At 48.1% G+C, this 20,158-nt stretch overlaps 2 protein-coding genes across 10 annotated transcripts in view; one reads left to right on the forward strand and one right to left on the reverse strand.

The window, feature by feature from the left end:
* Positions 1-5,341, forward strand: part of KAT6B (lysine acetyltransferase 6B) — a 190,055-nt gene extending 184,714 nt beyond the window's left edge. For 6 of the 9 annotated variants that reach the window (XM_037055973.1, XM_037055971.1, XM_037055972.1 and 3 more), the window contains 2 exons: positions 243-326; positions 1,574-5,341. In XM_037055973.1, the coding sequence (XP_036911868.1) occupies positions 243-326; positions 1,574-4,131 (2,642 nt within the window). In that variant the 3' untranslated portion in view covers positions 4,132-5,341. The remainder of the gene's footprint in view (positions 1-242; positions 327-1,573) is intronic. The other 3 variants (XM_037055974.1, XM_037055976.1, XM_037055978.1) reach the window with 1 other exon arrangement.
* A 5,172-nt stretch (positions 5,342-10,513) lies between these two features.
* The window catches only part of DUSP29 (dual specificity phosphatase 29), a 36,958-nt gene continuing 27,313 nt past the window's right edge, over positions 10,514-20,158 (reverse strand). The window contains exons 3-4 of the mRNA XM_037055798.1: positions 19,674-19,894; positions 10,514-11,020 (exon numbers count right to left, since the gene is read on the reverse strand). Of these exons, the coding sequence (XP_036911693.1) occupies positions 10,776-11,020; positions 19,674-19,894 (466 nt within the window). The 3' untranslated portion in view covers positions 10,514-10,775. The remainder of the gene's footprint in view (positions 11,021-19,673; positions 19,895-20,158) is intronic.

Here is a 20,158-nt window from a genome sequence, read left to right on the forward strand (position 1 = left end):
CAAAAAATTTTTTTAAAGTTCTAAGTGCTCATGTTAACACCTGATTCCTTTCAGGATCTTCTTTCTTAAAACTAATTATGAGAAAATTCGTCTTCTGATTTAGAGAGTCTTCCTATAAAAGCTGGTAGGTCCAGTAGCACGTGGAGTAAGAATGTAGAATCCAAGGGCACTGGCATGGCCATCCCCTGCCTGTGCGGATAGCAATGAGACCGTTTGAACATCTTGAGATGTCTGTTAACTAGGTGTTGTGCTTTGCACTTCTGAAGGCGTCCGTCCCCACCGCGTGTGCTCTCTCCAGCTAGCCAATTTGAATGTAGTGCTTGCAGGTAAGTTTGTGTGTCATCTTTCTACTCCGTCAATGAGCTGAGAGCTCACCCTGCTCTGCACTGTTTGGATTAGAAGTCACTCCATTCTGGCAGAAGGGATCTCTCTGTGTTCTACATTGATTATCAGATCTTATTTTTGTTCCCCAAAATAAGTTCTCCAAAGTTTGATCTCCTAATAAGGTTATTTCTCTTTGTAAAGCTGTGTCTTTATGTTGACCCTCCAGGAGATCGGTATGATCTTTAATTTTCTAAAGATCTTAAGACTTGGGTGTTTTGTATCTATATTGATTCATATGTTTTCTTGTTTGCTTGCTTATATCTATGTAAATATATTTAGATACCTATATTCATGTGTGCATACAGATACAGTAAAAATAAAATTAGCTGAACCAAAATGAACTTGACAATTATGGTTTGTTTCTTATTTACTTTAGTATTCAAACCATACATTGGAGCAGCAATTGATCCAAAATACAGTCTGGACAGAATTAGTGATAAAAAGAATACCTGTGTTTTGAATGTTCAGTAATTTCATGGTAAATACATTATAGTTTATGCCATGCAAAAATGATGATACTATAGTAGATTACAGATGTGTTGAGTTATTTATTCATTTGTTTCAGAGGTACACAGTTTATTTTTATGCCAGAAAGAACATTCAGTTGAAGTAAATCATGTCATCTGAGATCATTTAAATTCAGTAATTGTCCACACACTGAAGTTTACTTTCTCAGGATAGACATGTGAGTTAGGTTTCTATTCATTTCTTTAGTACAGTAGTGATTTGGATATGAGCTAGCGTTAACCCTTTTCCGCATATTTCCTAGTTTGTAAATGTTCAAGTAGTTTTTTTACAATGTGGAATTCTGGGCATTAGAGAATATCTTATTTGGTAAATTCAAATAAGTTCATTATGGTTGTCTGTATCCATCCATGTGCTTCCTATAAAAAGTACACCTTTCTATTGAGAGAGAGAGTGTGTGTGTGCGTGTGTGCGTGTGTGCGTGGGCATGCATGCCTGTCTGTGTGCGGCATACATATGTTCCCAGGCCTGGGTGATTTACTCAGTTTATATCACAGTATTATTCTACATTAGCTTTGATTGTGTCTTTACCATGAGCTCTTAAAAGCTAAATTGAAAGCAGTGTTTGCTAATTAATTTAAAGGAATGAATTCAGGTTGTTCGTGGTTATGCTTTCTAAGACTTTGTTTTTCTTCCTCCCCTTTCTCTCTATCTCCTTGATAAGACAATATGGATGATGATGCAAATAACTTGAAAGAAGGCAGTAGAGACAATCCTGAACCTCTAAAGTGCAAACAAGTGTGGCCAAAAGGATCAAAGCGTGGTCTCTCTAAGTGGAGACCAAGCAAAGAAAGGAAGACTGGATTTAAACTGAACTTGTACACTCCTCCAGAAACACCCATGGAACCTGATGAGCAGGTAACAGTGGAAGAACAGAAGGAGACTCTGGGAGACAAGAGCAGCCCCAGCCCCACCAGGACTGAGGAGGAGGTCAGGGAAGCTGTGGAACCCCTGCTGCCCCAGGATGAACACAGAAAGGAGGAAACATGTGCACCTGTAAGTCCAAATAAATCACCAGGTGAAACACCAGAAGACGATCCAATCAAACCTGAGGAGGAAGAGGAGGAGGAGGAGGAGGAGGATGAAGAAGAGGAGGAGGAAGAAGAAGAAGAAGAGGAAGAAGAAGAAGGAAATGTAGAAAAAGACCTAAGTGGTACTGAAAGTCAGGAAAAAGAAGAACCGGAAGTCTGTATGGACAAAGATGACCCTGTGCATTTGGATGATCATGAAGAGGATGAAGAGGAGGATGAAGAACCATCTCACAATGAGGGTCATGATGCAGATGATGAAGATGACAGTCACATGGAGTCTGCAGAAGCAGAGAAGGAAGAACGCCCCAGAGAAGCTTTCAAAGAAGTACTGGAAAACCAGGGGGCTTTTTTAGACCTTAGTGTCCAGCCTAGCCATTCGAACCCAGAGGTCTTAATGGACTGTGGCATTGACCTTGCAGCTTCATGTAACAGTGAACCTAAGGAGCTTTCTGGAGACACTGAACCTACACCTGAATCTGATGAGGAGCCCCCTGATGAACAGGCACAGAAACAGGACCAAAAGAACAGTGACGAAGCAGATTCTGAGTTCAAAGAGGGAAGTACAGCAACCATGGAAATCGACTCTGAGACCGTCCAGGCAGTTCAGTCTTTGACCCAGGAGAACAGTGAACAGGATGACACCTTTCAGGATTGTGCCGAGACTCAAGAGGCCTGTAGAAGCCTACAGAGCTACACCCATGCAGACCAAAGTCCACAGATTGCCGCCACGCTGGACGACTGCCAACAGTCAGACCACAGTAGCCCGGTTTCATCCGTCCACTCCCATCCTGGCCAGTCAGTACGTTCTGTCAGCAGTCCAAGCGTCCCTGCCCTGGAAAACAGCTATGCCCAAATCAGCCCCGATCAGAACGCCATCTCAGTGCCATCTTTGCAGAATATGGAAACCAGTCCCATGATGGACGTCCCATCAGTTTCAGATCATTCACAACAAGTCGTTGACAGCGGATTTAGTGACCTGGGCAGTATCGAGAGCACAACTGAGAACTACGAAAACCCAAGCAGCTACGATTCTACTATGGGTGGCAGCATTTGTGGAAACGGCTCTTCACAGAACAGCTGCTCCTATAGCAACCTCACCTCTAGCAATCTGACACAGAGCAGCTGTGCTGTCACCCAGCAGATGTCCAACATCAGCGGGAGCTGCAGCATGCTGCAGCAGACCAGCATCAGTTCTCCCCCGACCTGCAGCGTCAAGTCTCCTCAAGGCTGCGTGGTGGAGAGGCCTCCGAGCGGCAGCCAGCAGCTGGCCCAGTGTAGCCTGGCTGCCAACTTCACCCCGCCCATGCAGCTGGCTGAGATCCCCGAGACCGGCAACACCAACATTGGCTTATATGAACGAATGGGTCAAAGTGATTTTGGGGCTGGGCACTATCCACAGCCGTCAGCCACCTTCAGCCTTGCCAAACTACAGCAGTTAACTAATACACTTATTGATCATTCATTGCCTTACAGCCATTCCGCTGCTGTAACTTCCTATGCAAACAGTGCCTCTTTGTCCACACCGTTAAGTAACACAGGGCTTGTTCAGCTTTCTCAGTCTCCGCACTCTGTCCCTGGGGGACCCCAAGCACAAGCTACCATGACCCCACCCCCCAACCTAACTCCTCCTCCGATGAATCTGCCACCGCCTCTTTTGCAACGGAACATGGCTGCGTCAAATATTGGCATCTCCCACAGCCAAAGACTGCAAACCCAGATTGCCAGCAAGGGCCACGTCTCCATGAGAACCAAATCGGCATCTCTGTCACCAGCCACTGCCACCCATCAGTCGCAAATCTATGGGCGCTCTCAGACTGTTGCCATGCAGGGTCCTACACGGACTTTAGCAATGCAGAGAGGCATGAACATGAGTGTGAACCTGATGCCAGCCCCAGCCTACAATGTCAACTCTGTGAACATGAACATGAACACTCTCAATGCCATGAATGGGTACAGCATGTCCCAGCCGATGATGAACAGTGGCTACCACAGCAATCATGGCTACATGAATCAAACACCCCAATACCCTATGCAGATGCAGATGGGCATGATGGGGACCCAGCCATATGCCCAGCAGCCAATGCAGACCCCACCCCACGGCAATATGATGTACACGGCCCCCGGACACCATGGCTACATGAACACAGGCATGTCCAAACAGTCTCTCAACGGGTCCTACATGAGAAGGTAGGCGACATGGGCAGTCACAGAACCCCTGGGCGTCACTATTGGATTGATCTGCACAAATACCTTCGAAGAGTACGATTTCAAAACCAGCAATTGGTGTGAATGCAAAAACATTTGTTGGCACCATTTATTTAAAAAAAAAAAAAAAAGCTGTATGCAGCAGAAAGCCTTATACGAGTTGTTTTTCTTTTTTTCCTTTTTTTTTCTTTTTTTGGTACCTTTGTTTCTGTTACTTTTATATGAAGTTCTCTGCAAAGGAAGGCCTCTCTTTGGACTACAGTTGGAGGCAGCCACTGACGTGCCTGCTTCCATTAAACAATGTGGATACCAAGCCCCGCACCCCAAGTCATCTGTTTTAATACTGAACCTAGAGCTTTTTGTTCTTCCCTGTCCACTCCATGTAAATGCCTTTAGCATTTCAGTTACTGTATATTTTGTTTCAGGTGACACTCCAGCATGCCGCTGATGTCTTTGTTAGTGACAGTGCGTTTTGTAGTACTGTACAAGTGTTGTGCTAACGGTAAGCCATTTCTTAAGTTTTTTGCCTTGATTAGGGTACCCTAATTTGAGGGTTTAAAAAAAACTATATTTTTGTTAATTATAAAACTGTAAAGAGCTATAAAAGCTATTCCCATTTGGTTAGTCAAAAGGGTTTTATTGCTAAATGTTTGGTGTAAAGTTGAGACCCTTTTCCATTTTGGTGACAGATTTCTTTGGGGGAAAAAAGGCAGCTTTCTGTTTTATAAATGCAGACTTCTGTTTATTGAATGAAGCATATCTCAGTGTTTATCTGTCAGGTTCTGAAACATTTCATATATGTCCAAATACTTGGCAGGATTTAAAAAAATAGTGAATTTGGTGTAAAGTTGCTATTTTATGGAAATGCCTCTAACTTTACATTTTCATTCCATCTGTAGATTTTTCTATCTTTATAAAATATTGGAGTTATTTTTAAAGGAAAAATAGAGAAGTAGCTTGTGAATAGCTCAAACTAAGCTTACAAATCGCATGTAAAAAAGCAAAACAAGTTATTTGTGTCTGTTTATATTGCTTCCTTTTTTGTAGCCTTTGTACCTGTACAGGGTGACTGTAAGGGCCAAGCAGGGGAGGCGAAATCCTTGTGTAAAATAGGAGCCAGCAACACTCTTGTATTTATCTGTTCTCTTTTTAGTCAGTCACTTCAAAAAAAAAACAAAAAACAAAAACAAAAAAAAGCTGTACATTTTAACATAAAATAAATTATGATGAGCCATTTTTAGCCTCTTGTGTCCTGTCATGTTATGGTCCGTAGAGAATGACCAGCCGAACTGTATCATGGTCGCGTCTCAGAACACATTACACACCTGGGGAAAATAAATTATTTAGTGTAAATCGGAGTTAAGAGATTTTCTGATTTGTTTTGACTTTGGGGGAGGGGGTTGGCAATAAATATGAGTGATATCTAATAAAACCATCACATATACCAAATACCTATTTAATAAATTAATTTATAATGGATTTTAATGCTTTTCATGAAAGTTTATTTTATGCTGGTGCATACCTTCTGTATGCCAATCATTGTCTTTAAAATAAAGTGAATTTGTTTTTTTCTTTTTGACTTTGATCTTCATTTGCAAAGGGATCCTGCACAAGTATCCATCTGTCTCAGTTTTATAGTCTGTATAACTGCCTCCTCCCCGTCCCAGGCCCTAGTACAGTGGTAGCAAACTTCATTTCTCTAAAGATGAATACCAAGCTCTGGCTGGTGTAGCTCCGTGGATTGAGTGCCGGCCTGCAAACCAAAGGGTTGCCCGTTCGATTCCCAGTCAGGGCACGTGCCTGAGTTGTGGACTAGGTCCCCGGGGCGGGGGGGGGGGGNGCGCGGGGGGGGGGGGGGACGTGCAAAAGGCAACCACACATGGATGTTTCTCTCCTTCTCTTTCTTCCTCCCTTCCCGTCTCTCTAAAAATAAATAAATATTTCAGAACCAAAAAACGGCACTCACATTGGGATTGTATGTTTGAAAAATTATTTCTTTTAAAAAATGTGAAAGTTTTGCTCTGTTGTGAAAGAATGATTGGATGTTTTGTTTAGTGTCTAAAGTTTAGACCGTCCCCCCACCCCCCCCCAAAAAGTCAAGTGTTCTCAAATATTATTTTACAGAATTCAGAGAAAGTTCTGTCTGTTAAAACAGTCGATTATTCGAGCGACAATCCTAGAAGTGTGTTCTTGATTTGACAGCCACGTGAAACCCGCCCCATAAGCTCCCAAAGAGCCTAAACATGGGTACACACAGCTCCTGCGAAGCCGGTCACACCTTTTATACATCTTGGAGGAAGAATGTTGCTTTTCCACCACACACAAAAACGATCAGATGTACAGATCATAGACACAAACTGAGGGAGACAGTAAAACTCCAGAAAGACAGGTGTCCGTGCACCCCAGCATCACAGGCCTTCCGGAGGGAGGCTGCCCAGCAGGGGTTTACCTTGTGCTCTCACCCTTATTTTCTTTTCTCACAGTTACAAAGCATTCTGGGCTTAGTGTCAAGAGTTTATCTTTTGGCCCCTTCCTCCCAATGGAGGGAAATCTGTAGTGGCTGAGGGAGGGTTTCCAAAACACTTTGGCAGGGCTGTCATCACAAAGGGTAGAAGAGAACCTTTCAGAGCTGTGCTGGTAGGAAAGGAAACCTAATCCACCTCGAGTGGGAGGTGGCTGTGTGCTGTCTGTTTGAATCAGCTGCTGTGTCACCTCAGGAGCAGCCAAGGACCTTGACAGCTCAGTGAGTCCACACATGGGGCAAGAGGCTGCCTGAGCCTGGGCAGTGGGGTGGGGGGCCTGCTGACCATCCGATCTGAAGCCACACAGAACTTCCCACATGCCTCACCTTGAAACCTGCACATAATTGGCCTCTCTCCTCTTACGTTAAGGTTCTTTGGGGAATGAGATTTCCCCTCTGTTACCTTCGGCAGTGGCTTGCCAATCACACCCTCTGGTCTGTGTGATACCTGGGCTCCACCACCCCCACATCCTGCCTGCCTCACAGTCCTCCAGGGAGCTTGGGGACAAGTCCCAGACCTGCCAGACCAGAGTCAAAGAGCAGCACTGGGACTCCTTGTGTTTCCCAGGCTCCCTGGGAATTGCGGCAGAGCCAGGTAGGGGAGCGCCTTGGCTGGCCCCAAGTCCCAGTGTTCATTGACAGAACAGAAGGACTTGGCAGTAGAGGTGAACTGCCGATCTGAGGTGGCCTCAGAACACCCAGCACCCTCCCCTTGACCCCCTCTCACTAGAGAAATCGATTCAGACCAAAATGTGGCCCCAAGGCCACAGGAACTTGGATTTATCAGACTGAAATGTCGCAGTTAGGTGGAGAGTCATTAACAGGCCCCATCTGTTAAACCCAGTGTTGTGTTCTTGCCTTCCCACGAGGTCGTCAGCTGGTAACCTTTTGTAGGGCAAGTTGTGCCCACCCGGGTGTGAAGGCACAGGTCTTCCTTGCCAGTCTTTTGTTTCAGAAGTAGTGAGGATGTTACAGAGCGTTCGCAGTCAGCCCTCCCACGCGGTCTGCACACACACCCCAGGTAGGAAATGGGGCTTTTGTCTTCAATTTACAGGTGAGATTAAGGCTCCACAAACTTGATTCCCTCCAAATCTCAGCTTTTCCCTGTAGCACTTTACTCAGTGAAAAGACCATAACTTGTCATCTCTCTGATTTAAAGGTTTAGCTAATAAATATATGATACTTTAAAAACGGTTAAGTGCTGTGCAAATTACAGGTTACTTTGTTGTTCCAGGCAAGTGTTGGTCTACAGTCAGTGCTCAGAGTCCAAGGGCAGTTGCATTACGAAGCAGCACCTTCCGTTCCGTTGTACCCAGGCTTCCCTAATTCCACACTCCGGCTTTTTCTTCTCCCTTCTCTGTCCCCTTTCCTGGGGCTCCCTGTCTCTCTTCTCTCATCTCAGTACAGTGATTCCAAACTCCACCTCTATACAGACAGCATCCACTATTATATCTGCGGTCCAAGTGCTCTCTAGATTAAAGGTCAAACAACATGGGACACAGTTGTATGTCTTAACAGACGTGACAGAAGTGGTGATCTTCATCCCCTGCTCCCATTTCTGCCCTGTCGACCCCACCTCAGTATTGAGGCACCACCGAGAAGTCGAACTGGTAGCTTTCATTTCTCCCTCCTCAAGGTTCTGCTGATTCTCCAGGATAATTCCAAAATAATCTTGAGTACTCTTCCCCTGGCCCTAGATTAGTTCAAGTCTCTTTCCTCTCCTATCAGCACTTCCAACAGCCTAACTGGTCCTCTTTCCGCCCGTCTCAACTTACTACAATCCATTTTCCATACTTCAGCCACCGTGATTTTTTTCCTTCCAGAATGATTTCCTTAAAACATGGATAACACCATTCATCCTCCTGCTTAAAAACCTTCAACGGGTTTTCTTTGCATTTGGAATAAAATCTAGCATCTCTGCCTCTCTCCTTCCACTCCTTGCCCCATCCACGAGCTCTAGCTTCGCTGATGGGCAGCTCCACAAACGCACCGTGGAGTGTTTCCCCCAAACACACTTCTTTGCCACCTCAGAGCCTTCCCTTGTGTTGGTCCTCAGCCTAGAATGTTCCCTCCCTGTCTGGACGGTGCACTTCAAGACTCGGCTCAGCCCAGTCTCAGAGAGGTGGTCTTCAACCGTCGAAAGTGGGTTTCTCCCGCCTCCTACCCCCAGTGGTTCACTTGACTCCCTGTTTTCCTCATTGCACTTGATCACAATGTGTATTTTCGTTTTGACTTTTGGCCTCCTAACCCCACTTTTTGGCATGTGGTAGGTTCTCAATAAATACTTGTTGACTGAATGAATATTTTACTTCTGAAGACTTGAAACGCTTTTGCAAAAACTTCTGTTTCTCCTTTCTCCTACCTCTAGCTCCCAGGAACCATATTGAAGAGGCTGGACCTCCAACGCTGAAGGTCTCTGATTCCACTGTGTTCAGGGAAGGGAGCACGTAGGAGCGGGTAGGGACTTGAGAGAACACCAGCAGGGGACTACAGGTGTTCTGTACTTTCTGCTTATTTTATTAAAATGGAAATACTGATAAGGAATAGATCAGACCTAGGACATAGGTGAGTTTCAAGGCAATTAGTAGGATCCTGTGATAAGAAAAGTCTAGATAGGGGCTACTGTGACCGTAGAGCTTGTGTGGGGGGGTGTTTACTTGTTGTTTTGGTGTCTCTTTCTCTAGAGCCTGTGTGGCTTCCATCACACTCAAAACTGAGTCGTAATGGGGACCTGATTTCTCCTGGACCAAGGTGAGTCACCCAGAGCACACCTGGGCAGTCCCAGGAAGCCAGCCCAGGCAGGGGCCAGGCCACAAGTGCTCCCCTCTGGCACGAAAGCAGGGCAGCCCACCGAAGTTTGCAGGGTTGCCCTTGGGTGGTTTTGCACAGCTGCTGAGCCTCTGGACACTATCCTTCACACAAACCTCCTCTTTCATTCCACTGAAAACCATAGCCAGATCGGAGGACTGGGCCTCTTCACATTTTCCCCGTAGGCCTTTATGACACTCTGCTTTCTCTAGGCAGTTTTGTGTTCTGGTCCTTGACCACCAGCATCTCCATCAGTAACCCTCCTTGGGTTCTGTCTCGTTGCTTGTTCCTAGTTCTAGAAGCCATGCCTACCCGCTTGGTGCCCGCTGTCGTTCTCTCCTCAAGAATGAAAATCAGAGTCAGGGGACTGGCTTGAACTTTCAAGGAAGGGGGAGCTCCCCACCTGTGCTCACCTGGATGCCTTGTTCTCCCATTCCAGAGCCAGCACATTGGCAATTACTTTCTGGTGGGACCGAAAACAAATCAAAATGCAAGGAGCTTCCCTGAGTTCTTGTTCACCAAAGGATGTCTCCTCCCTCTTTTCCAAAATGTTAACGTCAAACTCTTGGGCAAATTTACCACAATGTACTGAATTTCTCTGGGTAGTGGCGGCTCTGGCTAAGAGTTTGAACAGCCCTGGCTCCCTGAGGAAGATGGGGAGCCCAAAGCAGGGACTCTGTGCAGGGGCCCAGGGCCCCACTCCCCATGCCACCAAATGAGCTGCAGTCTGCAGCTTTCAGAGAGCAGCACGTATAGGGGCCTGACTCTGGGGATCCCACGGGAAACAGGAAGTGTGAGGCAGTAAGGAAACGCAGGTGCCGCAGAGACAATCTGCCCAATGAGCTGCGCAGACTCCCCTGAAGAACAGTACTCCCGGGCACTTCTCTGTGGTCAGAAAACATGTTTACATTTCAAAATGAGTTTTTAAGAATGTGACTTTCAGACAGCCAAACATTTAATCACAGCACAATGCCTACACATTTTAAAATCCTTGTCCGCTCCTATCTTACAAAAAAATAGACAATAAAAAACCCAGGCACCTATATGCAGAACTGTGTTCCTCTGCAACCAGTTCTGCTGGGAAGCCCGTCTGCCCCATTTTGCTGTGAAACCAAGTAATGGACTCGTCCCAGAGGCAGGCTTCAATCATCCGTTCGTCAGCAGGCACCCAGGGACTTTACGATGATTTGGAAGAAGTCAAGCTTTGGTTTCACTGTCCCTTCTCCATGACAGAGAAGTCACAGGCCAGAGCTATTTCAGCCCTCTCCATTCCCAAGTGTGTCCACTGTCCCACATGGGCCCTACAGCTCCTCCTCGCTGGCCTTCTCACCATCGTCGCTGTGCTGGGCCTGTCGCCTCTGCCGCACCAGCTGCTTGTCCAGTTCCCGGAGCTGCTTCAGGAAACCCCGGTTGGGTAGGACACAACGGTTCTTTGCCACTTGTTGAATGGCCTCCACCAGTGTCATGCTCCTGTGGATCATCAGGTAGGCCAGGACCAGGGTGGCCGACCGGCTGCGGCCCATGGCACAGTGGACCAGGACCTTACCTGAAACAGAGTGGGGGGAAGAGGCACCAAACTAACTAGACCGGCAATCATTGCACTCCCCCATCTTGCGCTCTCCAGGTGGGGGAAGCCAGTTTCCCTTGGAATAGCCTCGATAAAGCAGTAAATCTTGATTTATCCAACTGCAGCCCTTGGTTACAGTTCTTAATATTCCATGTGATGACATGGGACGTGCGCGTAGAGCGCTTGGGCTGCATATCAGGCTGCGATGGTTATCTCGGGGAAAAGCACTGGCAGATTGAGTTGCAGGCTGAACTAGCCACTGTTTCGTGAAACACCATTTTTACTTAGAAGAGTGAATGACAGAAAAACCGCGGTCATTCAAACTTGGGTATTTGGCAGACTTTTCTCAAAAGTGAACAAAGTCAGCCTGTCGTGTCAAAGAAAACAACGGATGGTATTTATTGCCAGTGATAAAATGCAAGCTTTTGAGCAAAAATTAGAATTTTGGAAAACTTGTGTCTATCACTGCCAAGTTGACAGTTTCCCAGTACTTTGAAGATTTTTTTGTTGAGATCAGCCATATAGTTAGTTACCAAGTGTGTCTTTTGATAATCTACAGGGAGGAGTGTCAATATTGGGCGGGTCCATATAACTTAGTAAACCAGTATTTTCCAGATGACCAGTACAGGATGTTACAGAACACGCAGGGGTGAAAAGTCCATTCACAGTGCGAGACAGACCAGTGGATTTTCATGTAACTAAGTATGAAGTTTAATGATGTGGTGTTGATCCCACATCACAACTCGCCTCTAAGACGTTACCATTTGTCGAGTTGGGGTGTAGTATCGACAAATATCCACGTTCGATACTTTGGTGTAGTATTGAAGAAATTATTTGAAAAATTTCTTAAAGTCCCTTTTCCAATTACATATCTGAGTGAGGCTGGAGTTTTTTCATCTACATAAACCAAAACAGTATATCACAACAGATTGAATGCAGAAGCTAATGGTATTCCAACTGGATTCTAATAAGCCTCATATTAAAGAGATTTGCAAAAATGTAAATTAATGCCACTCTTCTCCCTAACTGTATTTGGAAAGTATAATTTTTCATAAGAATGTTATTATGTTAATATGCAATGGTGTGTTTCATTATTTTTAAATGAATAAATATTAAATTTTTCAATTTTTCTTTCCACTAGGGTAAATATTGATAGATATAACCTACATAAACAAAAGCTCTTTGAGGTCTTCAGTGATATTTATGAATGTAGAAGTGTTCTGAAACCAAAGAGTCTGAGAACCAGAGACCTAAAGGAATTTTCACACACAAAAAATCTCCTTTTGGCCACTACCATGGCAATGGAAGGGCCCAGCTCAAATGCCTTGATGTGAAGCTATTTCCTCGTCCTCCATTTGGGGGCGCTCTAGAGCTCACCTAGTGAGCACCCACTGTGTTACCTACTTCATCCTTAATAACAACCTTCAAGGCTTCATTATCACCATCCCTGCTTTACAGAGAAGGAAAACAGGCTCAGAGAGGGAAATGGCTTGCCATGGGTCACTCAGAAAGCTGGTGCCAGCACTAGAAGGAGTTCAAAGCAGCATGTTAATTAGGCCCTACTGTGTGCTGGACACTGGCCGTTATGCTCTTGAGACATAGAAAATAATGAGATTAGGCTCTCTGGCTGTACCCACTACTGCCGTCCCGGTGGCCGCCCGCCCTCCTCCGGCTGTGTGATCACTCCGCTGGGATTGAGCTGGCGGAGGAGGCTTGAGCTATGCGGCCCCAGTGCTGTCTCTGTCCCTGTGTCTCAGGCTCAAGGCCTAGAGGACGACAGAGAAGACGTTCGAGGAGGTCCCCAGGTTTCTGGAGCATGTTCAGGGTGTAAGAACAGCTGGGAAAGAACACTTCTGAATGGACGTGGGTCTCCTGGGTCCCTCTCACCTTCCTCAGGGGACCACATCCAGGACAGTGGTGATAGCAGCCACAGCCGCGTGAGAAACGCAAGAGGCCTTGAATACCAGGCCCCAGGTTCTCTGTCCCCAGCCACCCTGGGCAGAGGGGCCTGCATGCCCTGCCCAGCAGTAAGGGCTCTGTTGATGGCCTCTCACACGTACATAGGGCTGGCACGGGGGAGAGGTGGGTATCCCATGAGAGCTGCTCATTTGATAATATTTCCTTCCACGAATCTCCACAGGCTAACCAGGGGCCCTCCACTCCCTCCCTCCATGTGGCTGAGCTACAAGAGTGTGGCCAGAAAGGAGAGTGAGAAGCAGGTCCGGCTTCTTTGCCGCTGGGTTGGGTAGGGGGGAGTCTGGCCCCCGCGCGACTGCGCGCCTGGGGTGGAATGTCTGCCTCTGGCATTCTCATCGCCACAGACTGTTCCAGAGGCCGTCTGGGCCCGTGCCAGCTCTGCTGATAACTAAAGCGTTTCTTCCTCTCTTGGCAAAAAGGGTAATTCTTTCTGTCATGACTAAATGCTTGAAACAGACGAAAGCTGTAGTTCATTAAGTCTTTTGGGAGCCTGAAGTCTGTTAAGTGGGGGGCGGAGGGGGAAGAGAGAGGGAGAGAGTGGGAGAGAGAGAGGCGGAAGGAGAGGGGTTGGGGCGGGGTGGTGCTCAGCTCCGGCAGGAACTCCTGGAGTGACATCTTGTCTTTGTGACAGCGGGCATTAAGGCCATCAGCCACGTGAGTTTGCTAGGTCTCCCTAGGGGGAAGGGCCTGTCCTCTGACTCTCAGGGCCCTTGCACCCTCTTTGCTCTACAGCTCTGCTACGCACCACCCTTGGGGGCCCAGCATCGTGGGGTGAGAAACTGCTCTCAGGAGAGTTCGGAAGAGAAGGCAAGGAAGGCTGCATTTGGCCAGTTCCCAGCGTGGCTGGTTCCCGCGTGGCCCATGCCAGCCAGCGAAGCTAGGGGGCTCCCTGTGAGTCAGGCACCAGCCAGGTTCGGGCCCTGAGCAGGGCAGCATTGTCAGGGTTGGCATTTACTAGACCCGTGTCTTTCAGACTCGTGTGTGACTCTCGGAAGCACTGTATAAAACTCACGCAGACCCAGGCACAGCCTCACTTCACCCCGTATATCGCAGGTGTGTTGTTATATATCTTCATTGTAGTCAGTCCTCACAACAGCCTGGTGAGGTAGATAAAATGATTGTCACCATTTCTCAGAGGGTGTAGCTGAAGCGCAAAGAAGCATCTTGTTCAAGTCTCGCGGCTAGGACTCGGCAGAATGGTGGCGGGAGCCCAGGCCGCCAGCCTCCAGTCAGCTCTTCGATGCTACGTGATGTTGCAAGTGTGAGTGTGTCGGACAAGGGTTCTACACAATGATACGTACTGGTATTCCACGAAATGCCTGCTGATATTTTCTATTGTTCTCTAATTACTCGGTTTTTTAGGTTTTTTAAAAAATTTTTTTAGATTTTTATTTATTTATCTTTAGAAGGGAAGGGAAGGAGAGAGGGAGAGAAATATCAATGTATGGTTGCGTCTCACGTGTCCCCTGATGGGAACTGGCCTGCAACCCAGGCATGTGCCCTGACTGGGAATTGAACCACGATCCTTTAGGTTTGCAGGCCCGTGCTCAATCCACTGAGCTACACCAGCCAGGGCTAATTACTCAGTTTTTTAAAAGGACTGCTGGTTGCAACCACTACACTGTTGTTATGACTCACTATAGGTCACAATCTATGTTTGAAAAAGGGTGGTTTCAGTGAAATTGTTCCCCTTAGGCCTTCACCAGAAGTTGAATTCCCAGTCTCATGAAGAAAACCCGAATCCAGAATCTCTATGGCTTCTCAATTATATATTTTCTGACCAAATGTAGGCCTCAGACATATAGGCCACACCCCCCCCGCCTCCACCACCCGTCCCCCCCCACCAGGTGTGTGCTCCCTAAACAGCCTCCTCCCTTACTTTTAGGGGTGCCCTCTGCCTGTCTCTCAGTCAGTAGCTTGGAGCATGCCTTCCTGAGCAGCATGCGAAGCCCGAGTTGGTACTTCCCCCCCAGCCGTCCTGGGCACGCGCAGGTCCTCAGGAGAAGGGTGCAGGGTGTGTCTGGAGCGGCCGAGGGGCAGGCCTGGGACTGCTGCAGTGGGGCGCAAGGCCTTAAAACACCCTGGAAGTCTGACCTGGTTAAACGTTAGAAACATCAGAGGATCAGCCTCCTGCTCAAAAGCAGACTTCATTTGTTTATTCACACCACCTTGTCCATAACAGATTTTAAGATGGTTTCAAAAGCAGGCTGTGGACTGTTTGTTTAAGAAAGAGAAAGAGCCCTGCCTGGTGTAGCTCAGTGGATTGAGCACAGGCCTGCGAACCTAAAGGATCGTGGTTCGATTCCCAGTCAGGGCACATGCCTGGGTTGCAGGCCAGTTCCCAGCAGAGGACGCATGAGAGGCAACCATACATTGATACTTCTCTCCCTCTCTCCTTCCCTTCCCCTCTAAAGATAAATAAATAAAATCTTTTTAAAAAGAGAACAAAAGGAGAGCGGTGGTATAAGACCTGCTCTCTAGGGAGCCTCATGGTGTGTGCCTGGGATTTCTTAGAAGATCCCATTGAATTAAGACCAAATTAAGACCACGCTGGCTCAGCTCAGAGGATGCGGCACAAGGCATAGTTAAGGCCGCCCAAACAGGGCTCCCGTGGCAGCATTTTGTCAGCGCTCGTTTTTCTGGTGAAGATGACAAGTTCGGTTGTTTCGAATCCTATAACCAGCTAGAATGCCTCACCTTCCATGATATTTTGGTGACTTCTTACACAGCAAAGTCACCAGATGCTGAAAATAAGGGCAAAGGGTTGAGAGACAGAAGGAATTCCCACAGGCCTCTAATGGGCTCTGTGACTCTGGGCACGTGACTTGGCCTCTCTGGGCCTCTGCTTCCCCAGCTCTCAGGGCAGGACACTGGACTAGATTATCTCTAAGATTTTTCAGGAGTGACTGAAGTTCCCTGGGGAGTTCTTTCAGAAAAGGCAAACCAGGGTAGGGTAGGGATGGGAGTGGGCCCCATGGGGCTGATTACAGACCACGGGCACAGCTCCACAAGCAATGCTTTTAAAACAGAGTGAACGAGATGAGCTGCGAGGGGTAGCCAGGGGAAACAGTGCACACTTGGCGGAAACCGGCCAAGGAAGAAGAGGAAAGACAAGAGAGAGGAAAGGGAGACGCTTTGCCTTTTGGCCAGACTGTCCATCAACACCTCTTACATCAAGAGTATAATAAGAAACATGCGAGTGAGCCTGGCTCCGAAATGCTATCGATGGTCATGCCCCTTGGTTTCCCAGTGCATAATTAGACACAACCAGGCCGCCCCCTGCATGCAGCAGGCAAGCCAAGCACATGTCATCTCCGCTCTTCGGGGTCGAGGACAATGCCGTTGCTGAGCTAACCAGCATTTTATTTTGTTCCTTGACTACTCAGGTTACAGACTGACAGCCACTGGGTTTCTCTGTTTGGCTTTCGCAGCCTTTTAAGAAATTTTCAATTTGTTGCCAACACTTAAAAATTGAGTGATATTACATTAAAATCCAGATTGGAGATATTTCCTGAAAGTTCGGATCTACCACATTTGTGCTGATTCTCACAAAAACAAACGTTGGCTGGGACAGAGCAGCAGCTGCCCCCTTTGGAAGGGATAGGAGTTCTCCCTTAGCCACGAGCACCCCCTACCCACACCCCATTGCCTTACATGCAGCCAGCTTCATTCATTCCTGCTCTCTGCCTGGTGGGAAGGGTTGGCCTTTGAGCCCTCAACTCAGGGAGGTCTTCAAATATGCAAGTGCAAAGGGCACCGAGAGGGGAGCCCAGTCTCCCACCTGGCATGTGGTCATGTCCTGATCCCCATCCCCCGACAACTGGTCTAGTCTCCAGCCCCTGCATACCCTCTAACCTGGGTATATACTTCTCCCTTCAGCCCCTTTCTTTACTAGGTGCTATCCACCACCCGGTTACCAGCCTGACACCTCCTCGTTGGAGCTCGGTGGTCTGCCCATGCCTAAACAGGACTTGAGAGCCCCATTCTTCCCTGATTGGTCAGTGGGGACAGACTCTAATATCACATGCCAAGAACCAAAAACAAGCTGTCATGCAAGTGTATCGTGCTAGTTCAAAGCTGGAATGTCTTTTTCTCTTTGGGAACTGGAAACTTTATTACGACGATGTGCCTGTGCTGGCTGGTGCCTGTGCTGGCTGGTCACGTGCTTCGCAGTGCGTGACCTCTTTTTATCAAACACATCTGAGAGCCTGCTGTGCACCAGGGTCTCCGAGAAGTGCTTCATGTTGGTGACTGCTGATCCTCATTATAACCTTTCAAGATAAATATTTTTATCACCAGATGGAGAAATCAAGGTTCAGAACAATCACATCGTTAGTAAGTCGTGAATTTGAACCCAGCCCTGTATTCTCCAAAGCCTGCCAGGCCCCTTTCATTAGGGGGAAGGCCAAAGATGTAATAACAGCAAGTGAAACTGAAGGATTGGGTAGTTGCACTGTACCTTTTTGTTTTTTCATGTCAAATCTGTTTTCAGTTAACTTCAAATACTGTGAGGCGAGTTTTACCTCGTGGTGATGAGTCAGAGTCCAGTTGCTTTTTGATCCTATTTGGAAACCCAGAGTGTGCATAACACAAATGCCGGCCCATAAATAGGCTCATCAAAGAACAACTCTGAAATGAGGCATCCCCAAATACAAGCACTTCAGCTTCATAGGTTTCTTTTTTCATCATGATACTGCTTTTTGAACCAAAAGAATGACAAATTGTTTGTGCCTACGGCTGGCCGTGGGGCTGGGCCCACCTTGGGGCGGCCATCAAGGTCTGGAGCTGCTCGGCCTCGCCCAGCCATAGGGCGCAAGTTCCTGAAGCAGGCTGGGCAGTCAGTGAGCCTTGTAAGCCCAACCTCCCGCGATAAGAAAGGCTTTCGGTGCAGCAGTCCCCCCTTATCTGCGGAGAATGTGTCCCAAGACCCCCAGTAGATGCCTGGAACCACAGATGATACTGAACCTATCCACTTCTTCAACTCTGCCGGAAATGTGGCCACAGCTGCTTTATTGGCAGACACAGCATCTCCAGTAATTTTTATATTTTTCTGTCCAAACTATTCCTGAATCTGTGTAGCCATCCCTTACTTGCAGTAAATGTCCTGTGTCACTCATTTCAAGGGATCCCCTGCTGAAATCTTTATACAGGCTCTACGCTTACTGGTGCAACAGGTGGCCGTCAATCAGAACACACTTTCTGTTCTCATCCACCCACACATTTAGTGCTTTTCCCATCTGGACACTTATGCACTGTGGCCGAAACTCCTGCAGTTTAAGGTGCGTCGGCAAAACTAGCACAAATTTCTTCTCCCGTCTTCATAGTTTTATGGGTAGGAGACTCCTTTACAGTAAGATCAGCATACAGTTTATTTTTTCTTTCCCTATGAACTCAAGAACTCTCACCTTTTCACTCACAGCTTCCCTTTGGCATGTCTGAATTGCCAGTGTCACCACCCTTGCACTTGGGGGCCGTACGTAAAATAAGGGCAACCTGAACCCGAGCATTGTGATACTGAGCCAGGCCGTCTGATAACTGAGAGGGCTGCTGAGTGACGGGCGGGCAGGGACCGTAGACAGCGTGGGTCCCCTGAACAAAGGGACGATTCATGTCCCTGGCCAGATGGATCAGAACACTGCGCGATTTCATCATGCGACTCAGAGAGGCATGTAATTTAAAACTTACGAATTGTTTATTTCTGGAATTTTCCGTTTAATATTTTCAGGCCACGGTTGACCGCAGGTAACTAAAACAAAGGAAAGTGAAACTGCAAATAAGGGGGCACTCCTGTACCTGGATGCCCCGCAGTATGCAATGGCCCCACGAAGGGCCATGACACACGGGGCTGAAGTCAGGGCACAGATCAGGGAGCGGCAGTCCCTCTGGCCTCCGCGGATGCCATCGAAACACACCCTGCAATGGTGACTGCGTATTGTCTTACCTGACACATTCCAACACTGTGCCCTTCTCTCCAAAAGAGCCCCAGAGCCTTTCCCTGGAGGGCAGCTAAGCCTGCATTTTGAGCGCAAGGTCTAGCACTGTGATTTAAAAGACGGATAATAAACCTTGGGAACCTTGGACATGACAGGTGCCAAGCTCAGCCTCAAACATAGCTAGCCACATATGAAGGCCAGGTCGTCAGCTTTCTAGAGGGGGATTCACTAAACCGTTGCTTGAGGGGGAGTTAAGGAGGTAGGGGGGCTGTGGGCTTGGTTAGTTGGCAGGAGAACTTGAAGTCTTTCCACAGATTTCCACGCAAGCCAGCTGCCTGAGGGTTTGCAGGTGTGGAAACCCCTATTAGTCGGGTTTGGGCACAGGCACCATGAGTGCCTCTGGGCCATCCCAGCTCCAAGGGCTGCCAGACGGCCCCCCAGACCCACCACCACCCCTCGCCTTTGCAAGGACCGCTGATGTGCCTTAGGGGAGAGAGCTCCAGGCCGAAGACCTCTCCTTTGAACCCTCTCTACACCAATTCAATCAAAGCCAAAGGCCACCAGCAGCATGCTCAGTGGGGCCTAGGGCCCCCAGACATTCCCGGCTCATCCCCACATAACCTTTGCAGGGCCAGCTTTGAGAGGGGAGCAGACCCGGGGTGCACAGACCCCCCTCCCCCTGGGTGAGGGGCGGGGCCACTGCTGGGCTGCCGGCCTCTTACTGTGATCCGAGCGGAGCGCAGTGTTGATGAAAGTGGCCGCCGAATAGAAGAAGATGCTGAGGTCGAAGGTGGGCAGGTCGTCGGCCTCCACTCCGTGATACTCAATGGCCATGCCGCGGTAGTAGTCTGGTCCCGTGTCCACGTTCCGGCGGCCGTGGGCAGCGTTCAGCACGTGCGTGAAGCCCGCCTTCTGCAGCCCATAGCGGTCCAGCGCGGTCGCCCTGGGCACAAAGGACAGAGTCTGGTCGGCGGTGCGGCGCCCTAGCCTGGAACTGGGGGGGAGCTACGGGGTCGCCCCCTGGTTCCAGCAGTCCATTCCTGCTTCCAGAGTAAGGCCTAGTCACTGAAATGAAGGACTTCTTTAGTACAAAGCCCTGCTCTTAATACTGACTGGCCCCTTGAGCACCTTGCCATTTCTTGTTTCTAGCTAGGATGCTTCAAGGAGAAGGAAGGTGTTGGAAGGGGTTGGAAGGCAGGGGAGGCCA

Source organism: Sturnira hondurensis, unplaced genomic scaffold (assembly GCF_014824575.4).
Source record: "Sturnira hondurensis isolate 20B ecotype Veracruz unplaced genomic scaffold, ASM1482457v3 Scaffold0008761, whole genome shotgun sequence".
NCBI lineage: Eukaryota > Metazoa > Chordata > Mammalia > Chiroptera > Phyllostomidae > Sturnira > Sturnira hondurensis.